Genomic DNA, 12,317 nt, shown 5'->3' on the forward strand with positions numbered 1-12,317 from the left:
ATGATTTTTAATCCTCATTCAAAGTAGAAATCAAGTTAAATGTCTATGTTACAAAGTAATTGTGCATTTTTGATCTTCTGTCTGAAATGAGAAAGGAGTGATGTCAGTCAAAAGTCAGAGACAGTCAAAAACAAGTTTATTGGAACGAACTGTCATGTTTTTAAACCTCTCAGACAGAAACAAGAAAACTGGCACATGTAAGTCTGTCATTTCTCCAAAATATTTTCTCGTCTGTAACTAACCGTTCCTAAACATTTCTGATGTTTTCTCGACTTGTAATGACCCTCTGACATCACTAAAACCACACCCCTGTTGGTTCTTTCAACCAATCAGGACTTCCTAAAAGTGACCGGAAGCAGAACTCCTTAAAAGTCGACACTTCCTAGTTCCAGTAGTTCTAGTGCCTGGAGAAAGTTCTGAAGTGCTGGAGTTAGTTGGGAGTTCTTCCGAGTCTAGTTGGGATTATGGAGCCTTCCACATCGGAGTGGAACCTCTGACGGACTCACAGCTCATGTGAGTCCACCCGGCGAATGCCCTATAACTTCTGAGGAAGTTTGTTTTGTGGAACGGATCATCTCATGACTTCTGCCGAGTCGCAGCTGCCCTGAGGAGACACTGAAAGGTAGCGTGCCAGGGACCTCTTGACCGCAGCTGATTCATCCTCTGCCAAGGTAAAGAGTCGTCACAAGCTTCACTACCAGTGTACCACAGGTGAAACATTGTAAGTTCCAAATATCTGGCGTCTGTACTCATCCCTTTAGTTGGCAGCTCAGAACACCACATACAGAACACCATGGACTTTGTGGATAAGGTGAGGGATGTCATCATGGAGACTGATGAAACAATGGTCTCTTTTGATGTCACATCACTCTTTACGTGCATTCCTGTTGATGATGCACTAGAGGTGGTCAGTTTAAAATTAAAATCAGACACCACTCTGAGCAGCAGGACCACACTTTCCACAGAACAACTGTGTCAACTCTTGAAACTGTGCCTGCAGTCAACCTACTTCACATATGGGGAGCAGTATTATAGGCAGAAACATGGGTGTGCTATGGGGTCTCCAGTTTCTCCTATTGTTGCCAACCTGTACATGGAGGAGGTAGAAAAGAGAGCCTTGACGTCCTTTTCAGGGACACCACCAAGTCATTGGTTCAGGTATGTTGACGACACCTGGGTTAAAATTAAATCTCAGGAAGTCCAACATTTTACTGACCACATCAACTCTGTGGATAAATACATCAAGTTCACACGAGAAGATGAAAAAAATGGCAGGTTGGCTTTCTTGGACTGTGAGGTCTCAGTCTCTGATAGAGGACATTTGCAAACTGAGGTGTACCGCAAACCCACCCACACAGACCAGTATTTGCAGTTTGACTCCCATCACCCTTTGGAGCACAAGTTAGGAGTCATCAGGACTCTGTATCACAGAGCAGACAGCATCCCCACTAGCTCGGGAGCCAGGCAGAAGGAGAAATCCCACACAAGACAGGCTCTAGAGCAATGTGGACTGATGTGTTCTGAGAAACCCATTTCTGAGAGCTTTTGACACAAGATGTTATGATCCACAGTGTCCTTAGACAGGTCTAAGTAAAGTGCAGCACAATTTGAGAGTCAAAATACTCCACCTTGAAGTAAAATGTAGAATCAGCATAATTCACCTGAGTAATTTCTGCTGTAAATTCTGAACCCCCCCCCACACACACACACACACACACATGCAGGACAAATACACACCAGTGTTTCACAATTAGCCGAAAAGTAAAATGCACAAAATTGATTTGAACACCTCTTCATCCTCCTTCTCTTGGGAGGCTGGTGCAGCCTGGAAATGCCTCTTTTCAAATGTGTGCATTAATTGAACATGTCAGTGTGCACACATAATCTATTCTGCTGCCTCACTGTGATACATTACACACATCTACATCAGGAGCTTATCTGCAACTCAGCACAAAGGTGAGCTGGCTGCTCTAATCACCCCTTAAACACTTGAGTCAGTTCATGTGCAAAGTCAAGATGTTGCACACGTTTCATTTTTACTGCCTGCTGCAGAAAGTGTCCATGTGTGCATGCATTGGTCCACCTGTTAGCAAACCATCTCATGAACCTCAATATTGATTTCAGTGAAACTGTTAGAAATATAATCACTAGATGTACATCTAAAATTGATTAACCTTTGGACAACATGATTAAAGATGGCTGCCACAACCGTATGATTTTTAAGAACACAAGAATGTCCATACAGCTCAGTCAAATGTACAGATGTTGACATGAAGTTTGATGTGGGGGCAGCAGAGACTGAGCCCCAACAGACTCTGCAAAAACTTTGTTTAAATTTTTGCTTTTAACTATTCATCACATGAGTCAATAGATGGATTTTAATGAAACTTCCAGGAAATAGTGGATGCATTGCTACAAATTAAATTTGTTACTTTCATTCTGAGATTTTGCTTTTGGAAACTTTAATTTCTCTTTTTCTGGATGTAAATCACATTTTTTTGGATGTTTGTTTCCTCTGGTATCGGATGCTGTGCAGCTGGAAGGATTTTTACTGAAACTTTTATAGTTTTGGACATTTGTTATGATGCGTAACCATGGCAACAAGGCAGTTTTCTACAACCAACAGCAGCTGATTAACATCTCAAAAGCTCAATAATATCTCAACTACAGCACAAAATCTCAAATGAGTTGAAAAGTATGTTCTGTGGATGCATTCTCATCTACCTGCCAGCTGTGCTCGAGTGCCTGACCACTGAGATCACTGAGTGTGAACGCGCCATCGAACTCTGTCACGGAACAAAAAGGCGAACTCTGGCCCGGGCTAAAACCTAGGTCTTGGTCCGGTAGAAGAGAACTCCAGCGCTTTTCCAGTACAGTGTGAATGTAAACAGACCGGGCCCCGCTCCACAGGCAAGAAGTGGAGTACAGCACAGGGCAAACAAACACGCATTTCTCTTACCTTATATGGAGCCGTCAGCTGCCTTGTGTGAAAAGCAATATTCTCCAGGGTCTTCTGCCTCATCTTCTGCTCATGCTGAGTCCATTTTTGAAAAATGACAAAATATAACTCCTAAAACTGCTAAAACTTGATGCCACTCAAGCATCCCCACTAACTTGGGAGCCAGGCAGAAGGAGAAATCCTACACAAAACAGGCTCTAGAGCAATGTGGATATCCTAACTGGGCCTTCCTGAAAGCAGAGAAGAAACCCAAACAGGACTCCAGTCAGCCATCAGGTGAAAAGGAGGAACCCAGACCCAGACCAGTGGTCATTCCATATGTTGAGGGAGTATCAGAGAAACTGAGACGTTTATTTTCTAAACATAACGTCCCAGTGGCTTTTAAACCCCAAAATACATTACGGCAAAGACTGGTTCATCCCAAAGATCCAGTCCCCCGGCACAAACAGAGTAATATTGTGTATGCTGTTCAGTGTCAGGAGGGCTGTGATCAGTCTTACATCGGGGAAACTAAACAGCCACTGGCCAAAAGGATGGCCCAGCACAGAAGATCAACATCATCAGGCCAGGATTCTGCGGTCTACACTCATCTCCAGGCCAGCGGTCACTCTTTCAAGGATGAAGATGTTCACATCCTGGACAGAGAGGAACGATGGTTTGAGAGAGGAGTAAAGGAGGCCATCTTTGTGAAAAGAAACCGTCCATCGTTAAACAGGGGTGGAGGCCTCCGGGTTCAACTGTCCCCCTCTTACAATGCTGTGATTGCTAGTATCACTCAGCCCTCTGTGAACAGTAAACAGCCATCAGTGTGCTAATGATCCATTGTTATGCTGATGGTCCTTCTTGAGCATGTGATCAGCTGGTTTTGGTTGTCAGCAGCAAAACTGATTGATCCACTCTGAGAAGGTGTTATTTAAGAGACTGAGCTGAATACAGCACCTCAGACTGAGGAAGTCTCTTGGATGAGAGACGCAACGTTTCTATATTTTTTTGCTTTGTTTTGTTTTTTGTTTTTTTTTAATGTCCAGAGGACCAGATTGAACTTTTTTGGATTGATGCCACTCAGTTTTTGTTTTTATTTCCAGAAGAAGAAGAAGAAGTGTCTTCAGAGGTTTTTGTGTCGTTTCTTTTAGTAGTTCTTGGTGCAGGCCCCCACAGGCGAGTGGGGGAACAGGTTGGTTCCATTACCCTACCATACCATTTTATTTATAGAGCACTTAAAACAGTGACAAGGCCAACCAAAGTGCTGTACAGACAGAACAACAGGCAACACACCAAGCAAAATACAAAATGAAGTAAATCAGAATATAGACATAAAAATGATGCAGATAATGACGACAAACCTGTGTGGAGCATACAGATTCAAAACACAGATCATCTGGTGTTGAAAGCTACTGAATAGTAGTGAGTTTTTAAATGGGACTTGAAAACCGAGAGGGAGGGGGCCTGTTTGACAAACAGAGGTAACTCGTTCCAGAGTCTTGGCCCTGCTACAGAGAAGGCCCTGTCACCTCTGCGCTTAAGACGAGTTCCTGGAACTGTGAGGAGCAACTGGTCCGCTGACCTCAGGGAACGTGGTGGGACATACGGTTGTAGCAGTTCAGAGAGACCTGGGGGGCGAAACTGTTCAGTGATTTGTAGACATACATGAGTATTTTGAACTGGATTCGAAAGTGAACTGGTAACCAGTGCAGTGAAGCCAAAACTGGTGTAATGTGCTCTCTTTTGCCTGTACTGGTTAAAAATCGGGCTGCTGCATTCTGGACCAGTTGTAGTCGTGCAATGGAGGTCTGACTGATACCAAACAAGAGCGAATTGCAGTAATCAAGCCTAGATGTAATGAATGCATGTATTACTGTCTCTAGGTTATTTTTGGACAATATGGGTTCGAACAGGTTGACTCGACTGCACAGTGCAGTGTGAATGCAAACGCACCAGCTCAAATGTAAACAAAATGTCATGAATATTGGTCCCCAACCGAACCGAGTCTACCGGACTATCAGGTGTGAAAACAACCTTAGGATCCACTGTGGGTTGGACCTTTACAAGAGATCCTTCCTGTCTACAGCCATCAGTATCTATAACATCTCTTAATGAAATGAGGATAACGAGTTACAACAACAAATAATTTCCCTCTGGGATTAATAAAGTATTTTTGAATTGAATTGAATTGAAATGATTATTCTGTTCAAGATGGCCTCCACAGCCAACTGACCTTAAAAGCACACAAAAAAAGAATCCATTTTCAGATGTTAAGCTAAAATCTGGTGTGGTTGTAGTAGCTGTGTGTGTTTTACAACATATTCTGAGCATGAAATCTTGTGATTGTACATGTCGTCATTTTCGAGGTTTAAACAAAATAACTAGAGCTCCATCGTTTCTCATCACAAGATGATTTTAGTTTAACACAATGGCCTGACAGGCAGCGGACGATAAGCATTACTTCGAACAACGCTAGACCTTTAAATGTTTTCATGTAATTGTTTTTAAGGCTAACTGTGTGTGCGTGTTTGTGTGTGTGTGCGTGTGCGTGTGTGTGTCAGTAGATTGACCGTAAGCACAGCGTAATGTGATATGAGCACTGATAAGAAAACACTCAACTGCAGTGCAATGAAATAACAGCAAAAACAAGAAACTCTGACAAAAGTAAATTAAATCTGTGTTTGCTGTGATGGATTATCTGGCTCGGGCAATTTTCTTTCTGTCCAAGTTTTACGTTGGATTTATTTATACCTAAAGAAGGAAAACATGGCCTGTTATGTTTTTGGAATGGGCTGAAATCATGCTCATGTTCATTTTTTTTCTGTGCAATCCATTAGATTAAATTGTATTTTCCCCAGTGGAGCAGATTGATTGGTTTATGTTTTAAAAGGGAAGCACAGACAACAGTGATAACATGTCAATTCCTGAGAGCCGATTTAAATCTCACGTCCCTCAATGGGTATCGATCGACACAGAAAATCAAAACTGTGCTCAGAGTTTCTATTCCGCTCCATTTCCGCCTGAAATGAGACTTTATTCTGTGATGGGAGGCCGAACAAAAGACAAACGTGTCGATACGCCAAACATCTCATTGTCTATAGATGTGGCTGGAATTTCTAAAACCTACCCCAGCCAGGCACTCTAGGCAGTAAAATAATTACATCAACATTAATATTAATCATTTTGCTCGTTCATTGTTTCAACTTGCTCTAAATGCTTCATTCAGACGTTAGAAAACCAGAGGAAAAAAAGGACAAAAACCAGTAAAATGACATTTCAAGTTGTGGCTTTTGCCAAAACTGTCACTGCAGGAAACACAAGAGTCATTCATTAAAAACATTTTCATTTTTAATGAGACAGAATCATGTTTATTCTCCTAACTTTCATTGTGTCTGTTCTCATGAGAGCTCTGGCTGAGTTTTCTGGCACAACCTTAGCAGAGCTTAGTGTAAGTAAACGATAGTTAAATCGTAAAAAGTTATTTCTTTTATTGACAATTGTTTTAACAAACACAACAAGACCTGTGGAATATTTAAAGTCCATCACCCACTGCTTTTTCATTACACATATCCAGTGAAATATGGTAAGACATGACAAATAAATACCTATGTTCTGTGGCTAACATTGAAAAGTAGCACAAACTGGTTTTAAAGATCATTTTTGTGATGATTTCAAGCTGTTTCCGTTGCAGCTTTGAGAATAGCCCCTTTACTTCCATATATGGGGTGTGATGTCACGCCAGGGATCCAGTCATGCAAGACCATCATAATCTATTGTTAAAGGCTGGAGGCTGCTACAAAAATGGGCAGTCTCATGGAGAAACCCCACCCCCCACCCCACTAACAAACAAACAAGACCCACCTCCTTTCCTAATGAGGCCCAAAGTTATTTATCAAATGCCAAAAAAATCTACAAGAAGAAGAAAAAAGTTGTCAAAGTTGAAGGCGGTTTGGTGGGATCCACATAGACGAGTCCTTAAATTTTAAATTGCATATCGAGTGTCTCCTAACAAAGTTGTCCAAATATGTTGTTTTTTTTAATTACATTATTATTTGCCTCTATCCACACTCTTAACAATGTATAAAACTCTCATTGAGCCACACCTTACATACTGTAATGTTATATGGTGTAATACTTACCCTAGTTATCTTAAGAAACTTGAAAGTCTTCAACAAAAGATAAAAAGAGCCGTGTCATGGTCCGAGTATATTGCCCCCACATCCCATCTATTCCATCATTTTGGTCTTCTTCGGCTAACAGAATTAAATGTGTATCAAAATGCCTGTTTGATGTTTCAAATTGTAAATAAAACTAACAAAAGATTAACAGAGCTTGTTCCAATCAGTGGTCTACAACATACTTATGAAACCAGGAAAAAACATCTTATCTACACTAAATATAGAAGACTTAGAATAACTGGTCAAACCTTTTCTGGGAGGGGTCCACAGATTTGGAATGAGCTTGATGAGAGTTTGAAAGAGTTGACATTCATCTCCACCTTGAAAAAACAGTTAAAGACCAAATTGCTCCATTTATATACTTGATATCACTTGTACAACCTGTAACTGATTGATCAGAGGTAACATAATCTGTATTGTATGTGGAATTTTTATGAGGACTGATGTTTTATTGTGTTGTTATTTTAATATGTTATCATTTGTATGCAATATGTACCCAGGCTCTGTCTATAAGCTTTAAATAGCTTTTTGGAGACCTGATTCACGCAGTTATTTTGCAGATATGTATTATGTATTTTGTTTCTTTCGTGTGTGTGTGAATAAACTGAATAAACTGAAACTGAACTGTGGTGATAGAAACAAAGTGAGAGCAGGAGTGAGTAATGACATTTGAGAGATTTGTGATTTTTTAGATTGTTTGGATTTTATAGCGGCGGCATGGTGGCCCAGTTGGTAGAGCTGCCACCTCTCAACGAGAATGTTTCCGGATCAAATCCCGGCCAGGGAGCCATTCTGGGTGGAGTTTGCATGTTCTCTCCTTGTGTGTGTGGGCTTTCTCCAAGTACTCTGGTTTCCTCCCACAAACCAAAAACATGCATGTTAGGCTGATTGGTAACTCTAAATTGTCTCTAGGTGTGAGTGAGAGAGTGAATGATTTTTTGGTCTCGTTTGTCTCTATGTGTCCTTGTGATGGACTGAAGACCTGTCCAGGGTGTACTTCACCTCTCGCATAGCGACTGCTGCATATGGGCACCAGTGACCCCCGTGACCTGAAAAGGAAGAAGCAGGTAAAAGATAATGGATGGATGGATGGATTTTATAGTTAGGCGGTAGTGTGTTTAGTCAATTTCAGTACACATTCCTGCCTGTGAATACCCTCTCCCGCCTGTGCCCAATCCCTGACATGACGTCATTGGCCTTCAATAATCATCAACTGTGTACCGTATTTTCCGCCGTACCCCTCGCACTGCCTTATAAGTCGCATCAGTCAAAATATGTCGAAAAAAGTGGAAAAATTCATAAATATGTCGCTTTGCTGTATATGTCGCATTATGCGTCATCGCTGACGCATCGTGTTTGTTACACCGCTGCTTGTTTCTTCGAAATTTAACAAGAAAAGCACCTAAAAACAATTATTTGTTTGCTCAAAATTATAGTAAAGGTGTGTCTCAGTCTAACGTTTGCTTAATAAAAGGACTTTAACGGTCAAATCAGCTGTATTCACTGCCTTGGTGCTCTGGGAGCACACAGAAGGAGGAAAAAATGAAGGATGAACGTTGCTTGTTTCATCAAATTTTAACAAGAAAAGCACTTAAAACAATTATTTGTTTGCTCTAAATTATAACAAAGGTGTGTCTCAGTTGAACTTTTACTAATAAATGCATTTTATTGTCAAATTAGCTGCATTTTGCCACGGCGGTGCAGCTGGTTTTACTTGCTCCAAGCAGCGAGCAGAATGAAGGTGAGGGGACTATGGCAAGCCATAGTGTCATTAATAGCTGGTGAAGATTCTCAGTCATCTAGTGTATGGCAAAATCAAGAAAGTTAAAGACAACAACAAAAGAGTATAAAGTATAATAAAGTCTAGTTATTTTTGTCTTGAACTTTTTTGAATTTGTCATTACAGCCACGTTTACCTATTACATAATACAATGGCATGCCTTACTGCTACTACTACTCTGCTGCTATGTAGTGGCTGAAAATGGTACTTAAAAAAAAAAAATTCAGTCAAAATGAATGAAAACGGTCATATCTCAGCCAAAAATTTGTTTAGAAATATGGGGAAAAATTCATAAATACGTCACTTCGGCCTATAAGTCACAGAGCATGCAAATTATGCAAAAAACGCAACTTATAGACCAAAAAATACGATATTTGGAATATCCTGATGCATGCTCAATAATCCAGGTAGAAAAATCTAAAAAAGTTAAGTCTGGACCTCTGGACATTCAAAAAACAAAACAAAACAAAAAAGTAGCAATGTTTCGTCTTTCATCCGAAAGACTTCTTCAGTCTGAGGTGCTGTATTCAGCTCAGTCTTATAAATAGCACCTTCTCGTAGTGGATCAACCAGTTGGTGCTGACAACCAAAACCAGCTGCTCACATGATGAAGGAGGACCATCAGCCTAACGATGGATTGTTATTTGGAAGTTTTGTATTTGGTTTGTTTGTTTAATGTTTTTTGGCCGACTGTGAAAAACACAACCATTGTAATCCATAAAAGTGATTACCCCTTAAGAGCTCTTGGGATTGTAATGGTGGGAGTTCACATCATCTTGTGTGGCGAATTGAGGACAATGTAGTCATTCTTTTCAAACCTTAAAAATAATGTTATGAGCAATCCCACCCAATATTGCAATGCCTCATGATCTTACATGATCCATTAGTGTTTAGAATATGTGCCATGTCTGGTTCAGCTACACCAAACTTTGGCAAGTTATATGTAAAGTGATCTTAATCATTGTCACTTTTTCTATTTTCTAAGGTCAATTGACTCTGGTGGCCTTGTTGAAAGGGTCTGACTTAAGAAAATTGATCAGTTGTAAATGTACATGTGAATTAATCTATAAGTTTTAATTTAATCCATCCAGTGGTTCATTTAGCCAAGAAATAGTTTAAACGCCATATAGTGAATGGCAACATTTTAAACAAATATCCTGCACAATCTGTTCATACCACAGGGCCTGTAAAATGTATTCACCCCCTTGTACGTATTATATATTTGAGGAGGAGTTCTGTAACTCAGTTTTTGAGGCTGTCCTCACAAACTGAGTTACACTGCAAAAAGGAGAATAGTGTGGAAGACCACCACCTGAACCCACTCTGAAGGAGTTACAAGCTTCAACGGGTGAAATGGAGAGACAGAGCATACAACAACTGTTGCCTTAGCTCTTCACTAATTTAAACTTTATGGGAAAATGGCAAAGAGAAATATACTTTTGAAGAAAACATTGAACTTTAACTCCCAGAGATGTTTAGGACCTTGGAAATCCCTTTTTTACCCATCCCGACTTGTAAAAGGGCTGTCTTTCATTCCATCCAGGATACTTACACAATCTGTACCCAATCTTTACCCACATCCACATTCATACAGTGCTCCACTACATCTCTACAACATCAACCTGAGTACAGTAAATCATTCTATAAAGATGTCAGTGATTCACATAATGTTTATACACCAGTAGGACACACATCAAGAGCAATGAGGGGTTCAGTATCTTGTTAAGGGACACTTCCACATGTGACTCCATTGTGGTGGAATTAAAATCCAAACTCTCCCATTGTAGGATGAACGCTCTAAACACTCGTCCACAGCCGCCCCAATAAATACTTTTCAGTGATCTTTTCTCTGAACAGAATTAGGACGATCACTTTAAAATGCCTGCAACATTTTTTTGTGATAATAATGAATGCCTTTTTTTAAATAAATAAATAAAAAATTCATGCCTCTGAGATGAACAGTTGTTGAGATATTCTCATGCACAGTAAGAGAAGTGATGTCAAAAGGGAACGCCTGCATGTAAACAGAGTGTTGCCACAATGGCAGAGAGCAGAGAACAATCTGATGTTTCTTCTACAAAAATAAGAGTCAAGAGTTCAAATAACATTGTTTCAATAAATAAAGATCAGGAAGTTCTCCTTTTTAGAGTTCCTCTTTGATGTCACTTCCTGTTTCACTTTGGCTGCACCAAGTTCAAAAGAAAATCCTAATAATTTTTTTCCCACTCTGCGTATTTGTAGGACATACATGTCACAGACAATTTGAAGAAGGTGAATACTTATACAGTCACTTATTTTACATTACAGATTTTTATTTAATTTATTACTCTGTGGGAAATTTGATTTCATTTTGACATTGAAGATATTTATTTCTTGGAATATTTTGTTGTACAAAATGTTCATATTATGTTGATCATGACTGATTTATGGCAGCAATAAAAGCAGAAAACATTGAAAGGGGTGAATACTTTCTTTAAGCACTGAGCAAGTTGGGGATCAGGCTCAGCTACTACCACACCCAAAATTTAGTTTGATGACTGTAAATTGACTGATATACATTTTGTATATTTGTGTTTTTGAGGTCAGTTGGCTGTGGTGCTGGCCATTTAGTTATTATTATTTAATTGTTTATTAAAATTAATTGTAACTAGGTAGAGCTTTTCATTATTTCTTGAAGGATATTAAGAACAAGTTTGTTCTTTAAATTAAAAAGTTATTAAAAATATAAACTTTAAAGGACTCAGTGTTGTAGTTGGATGATTAGGTAAAAACTATAGAACAGTGAAATCCATCAGGAAGCACCTTAACATGTTTCCCTAATTAAAGAAACATTTTAAGCGATTCAGTTAAGATTTAAATTAAGTTTTAAATCTTTAAAGTGAAGTCAAAGTATAATGATGCATATTTCTTCTCTCTGTCCCTGGTTTATTAATATTGTTTATTTATGTCCTGTAGGATGGTGTGGTGCTGGTCCACTGTAATGCTGGTGTGTCACGCTCCTCCTCGGTTGTGATTGGCTACCTGATGTTGAGGGAGGGGCTTACATTTGATGATGCGTACAGTCAGGTGAAGCTGGCAAGACCATCGATTCGCCCGAACCCCGGCTTCTATGAGCAGTTACAGCACTACAAACCTTAAAGAGACTGAAGTTTAAAACAACACCAAAGGAAACCCAAACTTTGGTAAGAGTCTAGTTTGTTTTGTGATAAATTAAAGTAATAAAATTAAATAAAAATAATTGTCCCTGTAGGTGAAGCTAAGCTTGTTAGGATCTGTGAGTTTTAATTATTATTTGTGTTTTAGATCAGGCTTATTTTTCCTTTTGGTCATTATGTTTTTTTGGACGTTGCTTGTTGTATCTTGGGATTCTTGTGTTTGTACCTGATCAGTGTTTGTGTTTACTTACTGGACTTCAGTT

General features: G+C 39.6%; 1 protein-coding gene across 1 annotated transcript in view; it reads left to right on the forward strand.

Annotated features, from left to right (window-relative positions):
- LOC119420076 (dual specificity protein phosphatase 19-like) overlaps window positions 1-12,037 on the forward strand; it is a 42,788-nt gene extending 30,751 nt beyond the window's left edge. Inside the window, exon 4 of the mRNA XM_037687451.1 lies at window positions 11,855-12,037. Within this exon, the coding sequence (XP_037543379.1) occupies window positions 11,855-12,037 (183 nt within the window). The remainder of the gene's footprint in view (window positions 1-11,854) is intronic.
- The last annotated feature ends 280 nt before the right edge of the window (window positions 12,038-12,317 follow it).

This window comes from Nematolebias whitei, chromosome 1 (genome assembly GCF_014905685.2).
Source record: "Nematolebias whitei isolate Nwh7 chromosome 1, NemWhi1, whole genome shotgun sequence".
Taxonomy (NCBI): Eukaryota; Metazoa; Chordata; class Actinopteri; order Cyprinodontiformes; family Rivulidae; genus Nematolebias; species Nematolebias whitei.